General features: G+C 41.2%; 1 protein-coding gene across 5 annotated transcripts in view; it reads left to right on the top strand.

Annotated features, from left to right (window-relative positions):
* Positions 1-15,084, top strand: part of ALPK3 (alpha kinase 3) — a 182,417-nt gene that overhangs the window by 117,642 nt on the left and 49,691 nt on the right. For all 5 annotated transcript variants that reach the window (XM_068275812.1, XM_068275815.1, XM_068275810.1 and 2 more), the window contains one exon: positions 46-1,429. In XM_068275812.1, coding sequence (XP_068131913.1) covers positions 46-1,429 — 1,384 coding nt within the window. The remainder of the gene's footprint in view (positions 1-45; positions 1,430-15,084) is intronic.

Here is a 15,084-nt window from a genome sequence, read left to right as displayed (position 1 = left end):
TAGGATGGGAGCAAGCATAATAAATCCCTATAATATGTATTCTAGGTGCAGTGAAGAAGATGCTGCAATTTATCAGGCATCAGCCCGCAATAACAAAGGCATAGTCTCTTGTTCAGGGGTATTAGAAGTTGGAACAATGAATGAGTACAAAATACACCAAAGGTGGTTTGCAAAACTCAAGAGAAAAGCAGAAGCCAAAATGCGTGAAATTGAGCAAAGCAGGAGGCGAGTCAAGGAGAACTTAGAGGAAGGAGAAATACTGAGGGCTTTGAGTCCTGAAAGGATTCAGAGAAAGAGAAGGTTTTCATCTGAAAAGAAAGAAGATGCATTAGCATCACCACTAGACAAAGAGGAGTTGATTAAAGTCCATATTCCAGATGCAAACTCAAGAGTGCAAGAGGAAATACCAAAGACAGCAGAGCAACCACAGAATGTGGTCAATGGCTTTATTGCAATGGACGTAGGACAAAAAAAGGAGGTAACCACCAATGGTTATGCTGTACCTGAAAACATTGAGGAAAATGGGAAAGAATTCCTTGCATATGTATATGAGACAGTTGAAGCTATAACAAAAAAGCCAGCCTCAAAAGAATCCTATGCAAAAAAGAAGAAAAAAGAAGACGAGCCTCCTTTACCTATGGCAGATTCCAGGAAAGTAGAAACCACACAAGGAAGCCCTAAAAAAGTAGAAGGCATAAGTCCTGCTCCAAGAAGGTCTCGATTTGGCAAAGATCCAGCTAAAACTTCAGTGGAAGACAAAATGGAAGTAGAAACATCACCAACGATAACAAATAAAAGGTTTGCACCTTCTGCTGTACCCAATAAAGCAGGAAAAGCAGTAGCAGGAAAAGATGCAATGAAATTAAAAGACAGCCCTGTGTCAATAAGCAAAACAAATGAATCTTCCATTCCACAACAACCATCAAATGTGCAGACCAAGGGAGATTTACATTTTTCCTTAAGAGATATGTATTTTGATAACTCATCACAAAATGTTCAGGTAAAAAAGACTACACCAGCAGCTATAAGAGATCAGACGGCAAGGGGGGATGGTCATGCCATTGGGGTAACACCTTCAAAATTGTCACCTGATGGACAAATCACAGACACACCAAAAGTTGCACCAAGACGTTCAAAAGAGCAGCAATTACGGCAGACATTGCCAGAGGTCAAACCAAAAAGTGGACTGCAAAAATTAGCAGGTTTGGAAAGTGGCAAGCATTCTTCTGTCCCACCATCTCACACTGATGAAAACAAAGTAAAGAACTTAAAAACAACAGAGCAGGTTCCTGCAGTACAGATGGCTGATATGGCATCTGATAAGACAACCTCTGATCATGCAGGCACAAGTCTAGAAGAGACTAGTAGACAAGCAAAAGATACTCAAGCTTTAGAGGACAAAACAATATCCTCAGTAGACTCCAATGAGGTAAGTTTATGTTCTTGTTTACTTGTCTGATGCAAAATGTTTTCCATTGACTAAGATTCATTGGAAGCCACCTAATTATAGATAATGCACTCATGTGTTTGGAAAGAGTGTTATAGCTACCACTGTCCCAGACAAAACTCTTCCAGGCCTCCTGTTCTTCTTTCAGAGTCACGTCATGAGAAGTCTGAAAATATTAACATCACAAGGGAAATTACTTTTTACATGCAAATATATTTAAAAATACATATATGTCCATCAATCTCAACCAATAGAAAATTCTAAAATGTCATGCAGGCACTAACAAATCAGTAGAGGCAAATATACAAAAATGGGTACAGTTAATGCAAACAATGACATTGATTCAAGTATTCTTATAAATTATCTCTCATTTTCAGTTTTTTTACCCTTTCCATATGAAACCCTTTAAACAACCAAGAAGCAAAAAAAAAAAAAAACCTATTAAAAATAAGTCAAGACTTGTAGTATTATAGTTTAGTTAATTAGGGAGTGTGTATGTTAAGAGATTTTTCTTTGTTTAATAAACGCTGAAATGTTATTTTTTTAAAGAAGGTGAGAAATAAGTAAGGAGAGAAAATTCACAAGTTTTATAAATAAACCCCAATGCTTATTGTTGAACGTTACATGATTACACTATGCCGGTTTTTTCTTTACCGAAGAAGCATCTTTTTCCAATCACCATGGCTTGTCTATGAACAACTATTATTACTAGATTATTTTAGCTGTATATAATGTTGTCTCAAAGCTGATTGTGTAAACTGCTAGCATTACAAGCTATTGCTCATATAGACAACCTGACAGTGATGTAAGTTGTAAGAAGATTTGAATTAGTCTTTTGTGTGTCAAAGACCTTCTTCACAATATGAATCTTGTGCAATAATGCAACCCAATAGTGCACACAAACATACTGCCTGTTGACTTCACTGGAAATGCTTACAGATTTGGTTTGCAACAGATTCCTTAGTGCACTGTTTACTGCATGTATCTGGTCAGTACACACAAAGAAACAAGTACATACTCTGGGAATGGACCGGGCTACATAAATAATGTATGTGGTATAGGTGATACATTATGCATTGCAATATGTGATTATAAATCTGTGCATGACAATGTTCATATGCTGAATGAGACTAAAGAGTTGTATGAAGCTCAAACAGCCCTGATAACAGCAGCTCGGCGATAACTGTTGAGTGGCTTAAAAATTATCTGCATATGTTAAGACTTCAAGGCATTGAAAGCATTTGTGAATGTTGAAGCCAATGTGTTGACGTAAGCCACCCCTCTGCAGACCGAAATCTGAGCCATATATGCAGAGGGAGTGTATATATAGGAACTTATACATTATATAAAAAGTTTGCATTAATCACATTGGCTGTCTACTCTTCAAAAATATATATTTTTTTGAAGAGGAGTTAAAGCCTAGTTCAGCCTCCCATTTTTAATGCATGCATTTAAAATTGCATCCATAAGCAACACGCAAAGTTTTGAATATTGCAAACCTGTACTTTTTGCAATACTGTAAATATATTTAGAATACCTGCAAGATCTTATAGTTCTATTTCCTGTTGAAAGGGTACAATTTTAAAAATAATAAAGGGGATGGAGCTGTCTTTACCACTTCAGATGTAAGAAAACAAACTACAGGGTCAATAAAAAGATTAAATGAAAAACGCATTTCACTGGTCTCAGTCCGCTTCTTCAGGTGCCTTTAAAATATGGTCACAAGCATGGATGCCAGAAAAAAAAACAAAAACAATTTTGTTGTTAAAGGTTTTACTACCAAGTAAGCAGCCGGTAAAGGGGTTACTGTGACTAAACTTCTGGCCACAAAGGGTAATCTCCTTTAGCACAGAGGGGAGATGTGAGTGGTCAGGTTATTGGCTTAGGATTGTGGAGGCAACTCCTACTCTGGTGAGCTAGGTATAGGAAAATTTACATTGCAAGAAGTGCAATGCACAAAACCTTGTGCAGTGCTAACTAATGCAAATTTACCAGGATTAAAAAATGGAACCCTAAACTAGGGCTTTAAGATGGGGATACACTACTTAATACCTTATATAGATTAGATGATATATTCAATAAATTCATAAAATCAAATGAAAATATTTTAAAAATGCTCAATAATTTTGTTGACCAATCAAAGCAATGATCAGAAGAGACCATTCTTTATCAAATTGGTCAAGTGGGAGTGAAAGGGGCCTCAGGCAGGAGCAGTAAAGCAGCATAAAGCCAGGGGACAGCAGTGTGTGGTGTAATTCATATTATATCAGTCATATGAGTGGTAATATATATATGTGTATATATATATACAGTATATATATATATATATAGGGGGCATGGATCAGTGGATCAGGGGGCCAGTTGGCAAGAGCAGGATCACTAGTGCACAATCCTTACACTCTTCTGCCTGTAAAAAAAGCTTGATCCACCTGTTCTCCTCCACTGACTTGCATATAAGCTGAGGGGGTAACTTTTCAGCACATTTTTTTTGTACTGAAAAGTTAGGCTTATACGCGAGTATATAAGGTATGTATAAAATGTACATTTGATCCAGAGTAAAATACACTACAATTTATTTTTTCTATTTAGCTGTCACTTGCAGCAGGCAGTAACAATCTGACAGTCCGGACAGGTTTTGAAAATAGTCAATCTCCTCATTGGGGATATTTTTAAAATAATTTACTGAACAGCAGTTGCTAAGATCAACTACCAGAATTGCATGCAAGTGAATAGGGAGGCCAGCTAGCATCTGAATAGTGAAATAAAGGAAACATTGAAAATCCCTTGTGAGGAGATGGACTAGTCCAAATCCTGTCAGATTTTCATTACCTTCTGTAAACAACATCAACATGGGAGACAAATTAATTTACCAAACATCTTACTCTGGGTGAAATGTACTTCTTATAAATATGTACCGGTATTTAAAATTTTACAATTTTTCATGATAATAGTCCTTAAAATATTTATGATCTTCTCATCTGACCGGCAGGAGCATGCAGCTTAGTGGTGCTGTGGGCTTAATCTGTAACCACGGATTTTAGGAGTACATTTTTAGCAGCAAGTGCCTGTTCATTTGTGCTCTGGGTGATACCGATAGTAACATTATTGCTAATGTGCTATTACCGAAATTGTACTATCAGTGTTACAAGCAGCCATAAAGTGAATCCCTACCTAACATCCTGACACTAGGTCTTGAAACTACCTTTCCTTACCCAATCTTTTAACACTAAATCTCCTCCCCCCAACAAACAACAGAACACATACCTATCTTAGCACATACTGTAGCTATCATTCACCAAAATCAAGCAGTTGGCACTCAACACCACTTAGATGACATTTAGTGATACAATAGTTGAGCTCTGGTTCTACACCTGCCTATCACGAGTGGTGATTTATTGGTATTCAGTAGCTAAGTGCAGGTACCCACACAAAATATGTGGAAGTAATAGGCAGCATTTGACTATATAGAAGCCGAGCACCAGCTATAGAGTAGCTGATTGCTGGCACCCAAAAGTAAGCACTTTACATTGCAGTTTATGGCGGTGCCTAATATAGCGCCTCCGCACCCAAACCCCCTGATGCACTGATTTTAGTGCTTGCGTAAAAGAAATGGTTTAGCAAAAATGGTCTTTGGAGTAATTAGGCCAACCAGCATAGCACAGAAACCCATGTCCACCTACCTAGGCTTTAACATATAAAACAAGAGTTTATTTTATGTCATAAGCCCAGCTCTAAAAAGGAGAGGACAGTAGCAATAGATATTTTGCTGCATACCGCAAAACCACCAGAAAGGACAAGGTAAACCAACTACACGTAAATGAATACAACTAATAATTTTTGTTTAAATAGCATACAAAACCCACTGCATAGACACTTACTACTCTAATCTAGCAGTTGTGGTTATATTTCTAGGAAACAGTCGCTCTGGTTTTGTGATGAAGGAATCCCCTTCACATCACAGTCAGCTTGAGTAATTTATAGAGAACTGATGCTTGTCACACTCTGCATAATCAGCCAAGTCACAGCGCGTCTTCTCACATGGAAACATTGCTACACTCTCATTCCCGGTCACTGATATGACTTCAAAGAGCTCAGAGATGTAGTGGTTGGAATCTGATGTACCCTAAAGAGAAGAAGGACGTTTTGCAAAAGACCTCAACAGAAGTATAAGTGAAGATTTTTTTATTCTGTGCAGGGTAAACACTAATCCCCCATCACAAAATATAGTACAGCCTGTTTTAGCTTGCAGCTACGTTCACAGTGGAATTTGTGCTGCATTCCCAGTAAAAACAGGAACACAACCAGAGGCGTATCTGGGTAATATAGCGCCTATGGCAAACACTTAAATTGCGCCCCCCCCCCCCTCCCCTGTCAGAGCTCGTTGCCCTGTAAATGCAGCATTCTTCCTAGCATACATTTATTACCTTTGTCTGTGTTTTTTTTTCTTTTTTCGGAAATACCTATATTATATTACACTTAAGTAGCCATGTGCCTCAAAATTAAAGAAATAAACAGTCGCATGCTTGCAGATAAAACAATCAAATAGTCACATGCCTCCAAATAATGCCTCTAGTCTAGATAATTCAAAAAGTAGTCACATGCCCCCCAATAAAAATATTACGTAGTAACAAGCAACCAGACCAGATAAAATAATTGAGTAATCTCACACACCTCCAGATAAAACACTTAAGCAGCCAGGTGCCTCAGGAAAAACAAAATTAAATAGCCAGGTGCATTAAGTTACACCCTGTATACATGTTCCCCAGATAATAGAATTAGGTAACCGTGTGCCCCTATATAGCAGTAGTAGGTAGCGAGAAGTGTCCTTAGATATTAAGTATCCATAGCTGCCCCCCAGTTTGCAGTGTTAAGTTTTCCTGCGAGTCCCCTCATTAGCAATATTAAATAGACAGATGTACCCCTCAGATAGTATTAGGGAGCTAAAATAACCCCCAAAAGTATTATGCACACAGGCCCACCAATACCAATAGGTAGCCAGGTGTGATCCCCCAGTATTATTTAGCCAGAGGTGTCCCCAGTAGCCTCCCAGTTTAAGTGACAGGTGCCTCCCCATGTTATTTAGTGACAGCCCCCCACACACTGTAGGTAGTGACCCCTCCCCCCAGTTTAGGTATTAACAGGGTCCCCTAGGTTTAGCTAATGACAGATTCCCCCCCCAGTTTAGCCAATGACAGGTGCCCCCCCCCCCCAGTTTAGCAAATGACAGGTACCCCCCAGTTTAGTTATTGACAGGGTCCCTCCCCAAAAATGTAGGTATTGGCAGGGTACCCTCCCCAGTTTAGCTAATAAAAAAATGCCCCCCAGTTTAGATATTGACAGACAGATGCCCCCTCCCCAGTTTAGTTAATGACATGGCCCCCCAGTTTAGGTAATTACAGGAGTCCCCTCCAGTCAAGGTTATGACAGGGTCCCCCCCAAAGTAAGTAGTGACTGGTGCCCCCTCCAGCATAGGTATTGACAGGTCCCCCCCCCATTTAGGGAATGACAGATGCCCCCCCCCCCCCAAAGTTTAGGTAATGACAGGTGCCCCCAGTTTAGGGAATGACAGGTCCCCCCAGTTTAGGGAATGACAGATGCCCCCCCCAAAGTTTAGGTAATGACAGGTGCCCCCAGTTTAGGGAATGACAGGTCCAGTTAAGGTAATCACAGGGTCCTCCCAGATTAGGTAATGACAGGTGCCCCCCCAGTCAAGGTAATGACAGGGTCCCCCACAGAGTAGGTAATGACAGGTGCCCCATCCAGTATACATATTGACAGGTTCCCCCCCAGTTTAGGTAATGAAAGATGCCCCCCCCTTTTAGGTAATGACAGGTGACACCCCCCCCCCCGGTCAGGGAATGATAGGTGCCCCCCAGGTTTGGGAATGACAGATGCCCCCCAGGTTAGGGAATGACAGGTGTGGTGCCCCCCAGGTCAGTGAATGGCACATACACCCCAGTTTAGGGAATGACAGACATGTCACCCTCTACTTACAGTTAGATGGTAGACCTCAGATCAGTGCCCATCACAGCTCCCTGTCTCCCGTCCCCAGCCGCGGCGCTGCCTCCATGACATCACAGTCAGATCTTCAATCAGCTGCGAGAGAGAAAAGGGCGCATGGTAGCCGCACGGACACCAGCATATGCGCACGTCACTTCCACATGTGACGTCACTTCCGCATGTGCAGTGCCGTTTGTTCGTATCGGGTACTGTGCGCTCTCATCTCGCTCGTCGCAGCTCAGAGATCTGACGCTGATGGAGGCAGCGGGAGCGTAGCGGCCAGGAGACAGGCAGCAGTGGCGGACGGGCGGCATATGGGGAGGCATCATCACAACACAGGACAGGGACAGGCATGGCGCCCATGGGTGCCAATGCGCCCATGGCACAAGCCATGCCTGCACCCCTCAAGATACGCCACTGAACACAACAGAAAGGGAAAGTCACACCGCACGTTATCTACGCGTTGCGTTGCATACAGTGAACTATACAGTCAATGAAAACTATGCTTCCCTGTCACTTTTAACACACACTTTGCGCTTGATTCACTAAGCTGCGAGCTTTATGACTACAGGGAATGTTATAATTCCCCGCGCATGCTATGCAGCCATAGCGTGCGCAGTCTAATTACGCTGGGCTCAATTAGTTTAAAGAGCGCTTTGTTACATTTAACGATTGCTCCACTGAACCTGCCAGGAGCCCGGCGGGTCCAGTAGTTTCAAAGAATGACATTACTGCACTTTGAATGGCCCAGTAGCCTAAATGTCACTTGACAGTTACAGCAATATCGTAAGTGCAGCAATATCGTTCTTTGAAACTAGTGGACCCACTGGGCTCTGGCCGGGTTCAGTGGAGCGATTGTTTAATGTAACGAATTGCTCTTTAAACGAATTGATCCCTGCGTAATTGGATTGTGTACGCTATGGCTGCATAGCGTGCGAAGGGAATTATAACACCCTCTGTAGTCATTAAGCTGCGCTGCTATCAAGCTCTTTATGTGGTAATGCACTACATGCTGTCCGTTGGAATGCTGCACTCCACTAGATTGCACCTCACCGGCTACACTGTGAATGTCACATAGGGTTATCATTGCAGTGCGACTTTCCACAGTACGATGCGTCTGTTAAGTCGCATTGCATCACCCCACTGTGAATGTATCCTGACTGTTTTGAAGGTGATCCTATTATCAGGTAACATTCACAACATCTTACAAATCAGAGTCACAGGATGCCCAACTATAGTCTTGTTAAAATTATAATAATTGTAAAAGTTCAATCACTTTCTCAGCCACATACAAAAAAGTCACATGCATTGAGGTACCAATCTAAACTGGTTAACTCAAAGGTTTTAAGCACCATCCTTTTTTGAGGTTAACTAGCAAATTAAAACATATATAAAATATCATTAACTGTTTACAGGATTGCTTGCATGATATTTTTCTGATTTTTATTTTTTTTACTTGAAAATTTAATGTTGATTTTTGCAGTTTCTAAAAGAAGCCCTCTGAACTTTTTGAAAAGCAGTATATCGGTTTTCTTTTATACTTACCTGGGGCTCTTCTCCAGCCCCATGAGGTGCGTGGGGTCCCTCACCGTCCTCTCTGGACGCTCCGTTCTCTTATAATCACCCTCTGTAATCTCCATGAGTGTGGCCGGGTCGTGCATGCACAGAGGTTACAGATTACCAGGGGTTTTACAAGAGAACAGAGTGGCCGGAGAGGACAGCGAGGGACCCCCACACAGCTCAGGTGGCTAGAGGAAGCCTCAGGTAAGGGGAAATACACCTATACACCTCTATACCATCTCAGGTACACTTTAAAGAGGATAAGTGATGAAATATTAGCTGGTGCAAGAGCCTGCAATATAAGTCTCTGTAACTGCTGCAAGGATTGGTGGATAGGATTCGCATGCGTTACTCTGTTGGAACCCGCTGCACCACACTTCACCTCTCGCAACGTGAAAGCCCCACAGGAATATCATTGTATTGCAATGATATTGTTGACAAGTGACCAACTGTAAAAGGACCATAAAGCATTTAAACCCAATGCAAAATCTTTTATTTATAGAAAAAGTGGCCACATTTTTTTTAAATTCTACAGTGCCTACGTTGCATTGTGTGGCCACTTAGATGGAGACATTTTATCTTTTTTTTATTTTTAAAGTCTAACCTATATGGCAAAGATTAGCCCTCCACTTCTCTGCTGACAGATGTGAAATGTTCCTAGGTTAGTTCCCCAAAATACATCTAAATGCCAAGCAGCTAAAGTCGTGTAAGTAGATTCTCTCCATCTCTTGGAGTGATTGCTGGGCTCATACCAGATCACACAGAAATGCATCAACAGAGCAGGTGCTACAGAGTTTCATCGTTTACTTTCTGCTGCACTGCTTTTTCCTTCTGTCCTTCAGCACTTTCCATAAACATGGCCAAGGTTAAGAAGATATAGTATCTCACATTTGTTTCAGATACCTACCAATAAATTATATGTCAGACTGCTTTTCAGGTTTAAAGGGGCACTATGGTGAAAAATTGTAAAATTTAAAATATGTGCAAACGTAGACAAATAAGAAGTATGTTTTTTCCAGAGTAAATTGAGCCATAAATTACTTTTCTCCTATGTTGCTGTGACTTACAGTAGGTAGTAGAAATCTGACAGAAGCGACAGGTTTTGGACTAGTCCATCTCTTCAAAGGGGATTCTCAGCAAGGCTTTTATTCTTTATAAAGATATTCCCTAAAAAGTATTTAAACAATGATGTTGGGCAGCTTCCCTGCTCACTACACAGTTTTTTTGGCAGTTGGACAGAGCAACTGCCATTCACTAAGTGCTTTTGAAAATAAATAAATCCCTGTGAATCCCCAAATGAAGAGATGGACTAGTCCAAAACCTGTCTCTTCTGCCAGATTTCTACTACCTACTGTAAGTGACAGCAACATAGGAGAAAAGTAATTTATGGCTCATTTTACTCTGGAAAAAACGTAATTTTTATTTGTATATGTTTGCACATATTTAAAATTTTACAATTTTTCGCCATAGTGCCCCTTTAAGCCACACAAGGGATTTCCAAATTTTATTTGATATAACAGCTATATTCATAAGAGTAAGACATTTTTGTGAAAATCCATATGTGCAGTAATAATTCTTGTTACTCACTTAACCTTAACCTAAATATATAAATGTGATTGCCATAGTTGTTGTCTGAACCACATGGGTTAATATCAGGTATAATTAAATTGGCCATTTTTCTGTGCTGTTCCTATGGATCTGTGGGGGGCTAAGAGTTCAGTATGTGCTGTGTGGTTACATCCATGCCCTGCATGTACATCCGAGAGGGCAGCAGCTGCCTGCTAGACATTACATGAGGTGGTTTCTGGCTGCATAGTAACTGAACTGTGTGCCAACCACTGACACATGTGGGGTTACAAAAGCTGCCATTTGGTGTCATTACATTACATTGCACCTTGACCGGCTGACCGGTGAGTCAAGCCAAATCAGCTGTCTATCTGAAGAGCCTCTAAGAGACTGTGAAGTTGTGGGGAAAAAATAAACTGTGTGTAAGGCGGCGGCGTTTCCAGTCTTATACACAAACACACACATGCAGGGCTTGCATCTTTTTCTAGCTACACTGAAGAAGACTTTCAAGAGAACCCCCCTAAGCCAAGCTCAAAAGATAGCTTCACTGGAAGTAAGACAGATTTGCAGCTAGGTGTAAAAAATAAAATCATCAATAAACTTCATGAAACAGAGACATTTATAAAAATATTCATCTTATTTTCTTTGCTACACATAACCTCAATCAACCCTCTGAGTTACTTTTCACCTCCTTCTCATTAGGGTGTACAAAAGTATATGAACTATGGCAGTGAGTTAATGGAGGCTAGACCTTGGCTGCGTCTGTAATTAGAAAGTGACTTCATTCTCAGCTGCACAGAATGTTGACACTGATTAGCTATTCCCATTTTTGGATTTGCTAATATTGCCCAACTAAACGCACGTATACTAAAAGCAGAAGGTGATTTAATCATTCTCCAGGAAGTGAAATAAACAGGCACATCTGTAGCTGCTGAGGCTACTGAGACATACCCAGAATAGTGCGAGCATGTCAGGCTACTGTGACCTACGCAATCATGGCATTAGAGGTCAATGACTTAATGTCTATGAGAGAAGTAGCCTACCGGTAATGATGATATAGAAATATGCAGTGCAGGCTCATTACCCGTGGCATCCAGTCTAATGGGTAAAAGATCATTCACAGCATTTCCATGAGCTTTGCAGGAATTCTCTTCGGCTTTGAGATCTAAACTTAATGTTCCATTGGAGACACAGTATTTCTTTTATATGCATTTTAAAGAACCTCATATTACGTTTATAATGCATGAAATAATCTGAGAAAAGTATTTGCTCCACTACTTCATAGATCCTCAGCAACTGATGATAACCACTTGTGTAGACCCAGCCAGGCTCAAACTCTTTCCCTTTTTCATTAAAGAAAAGGGTACAGTGGCCCTGCTTTCTGTACCCTTTTAAGGGTACAGATCCAGCGGGATACCCACGTGGATTTACCAAGTACCTTAGGAGGAGATTTCCCCAAACTGAATTTGTGAAAATTGGATACACACCTGGAGTCCTTTGGATAGGGATACTACTATTAACATCTTGAAATTTGGGTGAAATCACTCTGATTACTCCATGTCACTCACTCATGCAGTGTTAAATAGTTACATAGTTATTTTGGTTGAAAAAAGACATACGTCCATCAAGTTCAACCAGTGTTAGTCCACTGGATGTCTATATAAAGAGTTTATTTAGTTCACTGGGTCACTCCTTACAACAAGGAATCAGGCTCAGAGCATATTCTGATATTGAGCTGCAAGATAGTAGCATATGGTAATGCATTTGCTTATAGTCCAGTGTTTACGTTAATTTGAGCATCAGAAGCATAGCAGATAGAAGCAGACTTTCCTTTCAAATATGCTTTTATTGGAAGCAGGGCCGGTTCAAGTAACAATTGGGCCCTAGGGCAAAATTAGCCTGGGGGCCTTCCAACAGACACCCCCGGACCAAAAAGCGTCATTAGAGGCCCTTTGTTGCTCCTGGGCCCAAGAGCCGGCTGCTGACCCTCCCCCAATCACCTCCCAACTTAACAGACTCTGCAGAGTCCCTGGGGAGTAACAGTTAAGATGGGGAGGGACACCTTGGGGGCCCCAACAGGCTCTGGGGCCCTGGGGCAATTGCCCATTTTTTCCTATGGTAGCTCCAGCCCTGATTGGAAGTAAACAATACTGAACGATACTGGACTATTTTTGATGATTTTTCTGTCGGTGGCAGCATTGTCACAGAATGGCCAATAGTATATATACATATACAGCTAAGGGCTCTTTCACATTACATGAGGATTGCAGGAGCCGATTTTCTGCAAGTGTTGTGATCTGCGGCGTGGGTGTCAGGATGTTGCGGTGCGACGCTGATTAGCGGTGGTAGTTATAATTCGCCTCACAAGAAAACGCCTGTGTCAGACAAATAAAAGCTCCCATGTGTGTCGAACTGCAACGCACCAAAACGCAGAGTTACACTTCAGAGACAAAAACAAAAGACCGAGAGCCCAAATGGTGTGGTATTTCCAGATAATTAAGACACAATTAATCAAATTAGATTTATACTCACAAACATGGGTTGCCCCTAGGCAACCACTCCATATGCGGGTGGGGAGAATTAGAACCTGACCCCACTCAGGTGTAAGATGTCGCTCTCTGTAGAAGAAAATCAGGAAAAATCCTTGCCACCGCAGGTGGACTGCATTTTGATTAGGAGAAGGACCAGAGGCGCCAAAAAGAGTAAAAGCAATGCTAGATTTAAAAACTTGGGGGGAGACGTGCTCACCACCCTTTCAACAGACCAAAAACCAATAGAAACCACAATATTTGGTCAAAAAATTCCACAATTTATTGGTACTCACAGGTGCTACGCGTTTCACGGGATTATCCCGCTTCCTCAGGCAATCAAACAGGAGTACAAGCTATAAAAGATACAAAACAATGACATACATAAATATAGGACCCCAACCGCTTGTAATAATTTAAACAATTCAACACAGGAGTCGCGGCTCCACAGGATAGGAAGCAAATCACAATGCAAGTCACAGTGCAAGTCTGTAGTTTAGATATAAGGTCAATGGAAATCATTTGAATCTCAATATAGACAAGTGTTCCAAAAATATATCATGACAGCAGATGCCTAAAATATGTATCATATGAGCCACTGGTTCCAGTGTCCACATAATCAAAACTGATCAGTATGGCTCTTTTAGCCCCCTATCTAGTGGTTTTATACAGCCATAAATGATGGTATAGTGTATTGCCTATTGCGGATGACCAAGCAAACACAGGGGGGAGGGGGGGGGGCGGCTTAGCTAAAATAAGACAACTGCCAGGTAAACACTAGACTGCTAAGTATTTCCATCTTAAACATAGTGTCCAGTGTGGACCAAGTCATAGAAAGACTCACCTATTGGGGGTCTGGGACGAACTCGAGCGCCTCAGTAAGGAGGCGAGGCGAACTGGGCACTATAAATAGCCCAAATGAGCGGAGAACGCCGTCTCCGCATTGTCCTATCCTCCTTCCGCTGTGCTAGGCGGAAGTGATGTATAGGGCGCATGCGCCGGAAGGTGTCGGCGCCATTTTGGAATAGGTATATTAAGGGCAACCTGTGTTATGTTCGTATGCGGCCATCTAGTGCTTCCCAAGCGTCCGATATGACGCGTATATCCAGAAGAAACTAGCGCTGTATGCGCATAGATGCCACAGAAATGTCAGAGTGTTTCTATCTGCTAGAACTAAATGTCATTTATATTAGTAGTAAATTACAAGATGGTGAAAACTTCTAACCAAGGGGACACAGGCCGTGTCTGGATAATATTGGGTTTAAGTGGGGCTAGGGGAATACCATTTACTGAAACTTTAGCGTTTAGATCCCATTTTTCATATTTATCACAAAAATAGAAGGCGAATAACAATGATAATAAAAAAATTGATAAAAAGTTCGAAATTAATAAAAATTCAAAATATACAAAAAACAGTTGCAGAAAATCACATCATCACAAAGCTGCATGTATATATAATATAAAACCGGATACATAAAAAATAAAAAATATATATAAAGCCAACTTTAGTTTGACCGATAGTGCAATCAAATTGTAGTAGCAACCGCCATTATTATCTCAGTAGATCAATTAAGGTAAAAGATAAAAATAAGACGTCAGATAAAAGAGAGGACAGGTATAATAAAACTTTATCAATCGTGTGCAATTAGTAGCACGCATAAACTCAATTTCGTTTGGGTATAAATACCGTCTTTATCTTTTTTGTCTAAAATGCTTTTTCCAATACCTCGTTTAGACCGTTAGGGACCAAGCTTTTTAGGATATTAATCCAATAAATCTCCTTCTGGCGCAAGGCTTCAAATGTGTTAGGAGTGTGTGGGGAAATCGCCTCTATGAAGGTGATACGGAATAGCAAAGGATTACGGTCATGGTGTGTGCCAAAATGTCTGGAGACGCTGTGGAGTGCTAGGTTATTGATAATATTCCTCTTATGTTGGCCGACCCTGCTGCGGGCCTCCTGGGTAGTGCGGCCCACATATTGGA

Source organism: Hyperolius riggenbachi, chromosome 3 (genome assembly GCF_040937935.1).
Source record: "Hyperolius riggenbachi isolate aHypRig1 chromosome 3, aHypRig1.pri, whole genome shotgun sequence".
NCBI classification, from domain to species: Eukaryota; Metazoa; Chordata; class Amphibia; order Anura; family Hyperoliidae; genus Hyperolius; species Hyperolius riggenbachi.
The sequence above is the reverse complement of the archived record's forward strand: the minus strand, read 5'-3'. Positions and strand labels throughout refer to the sequence as shown.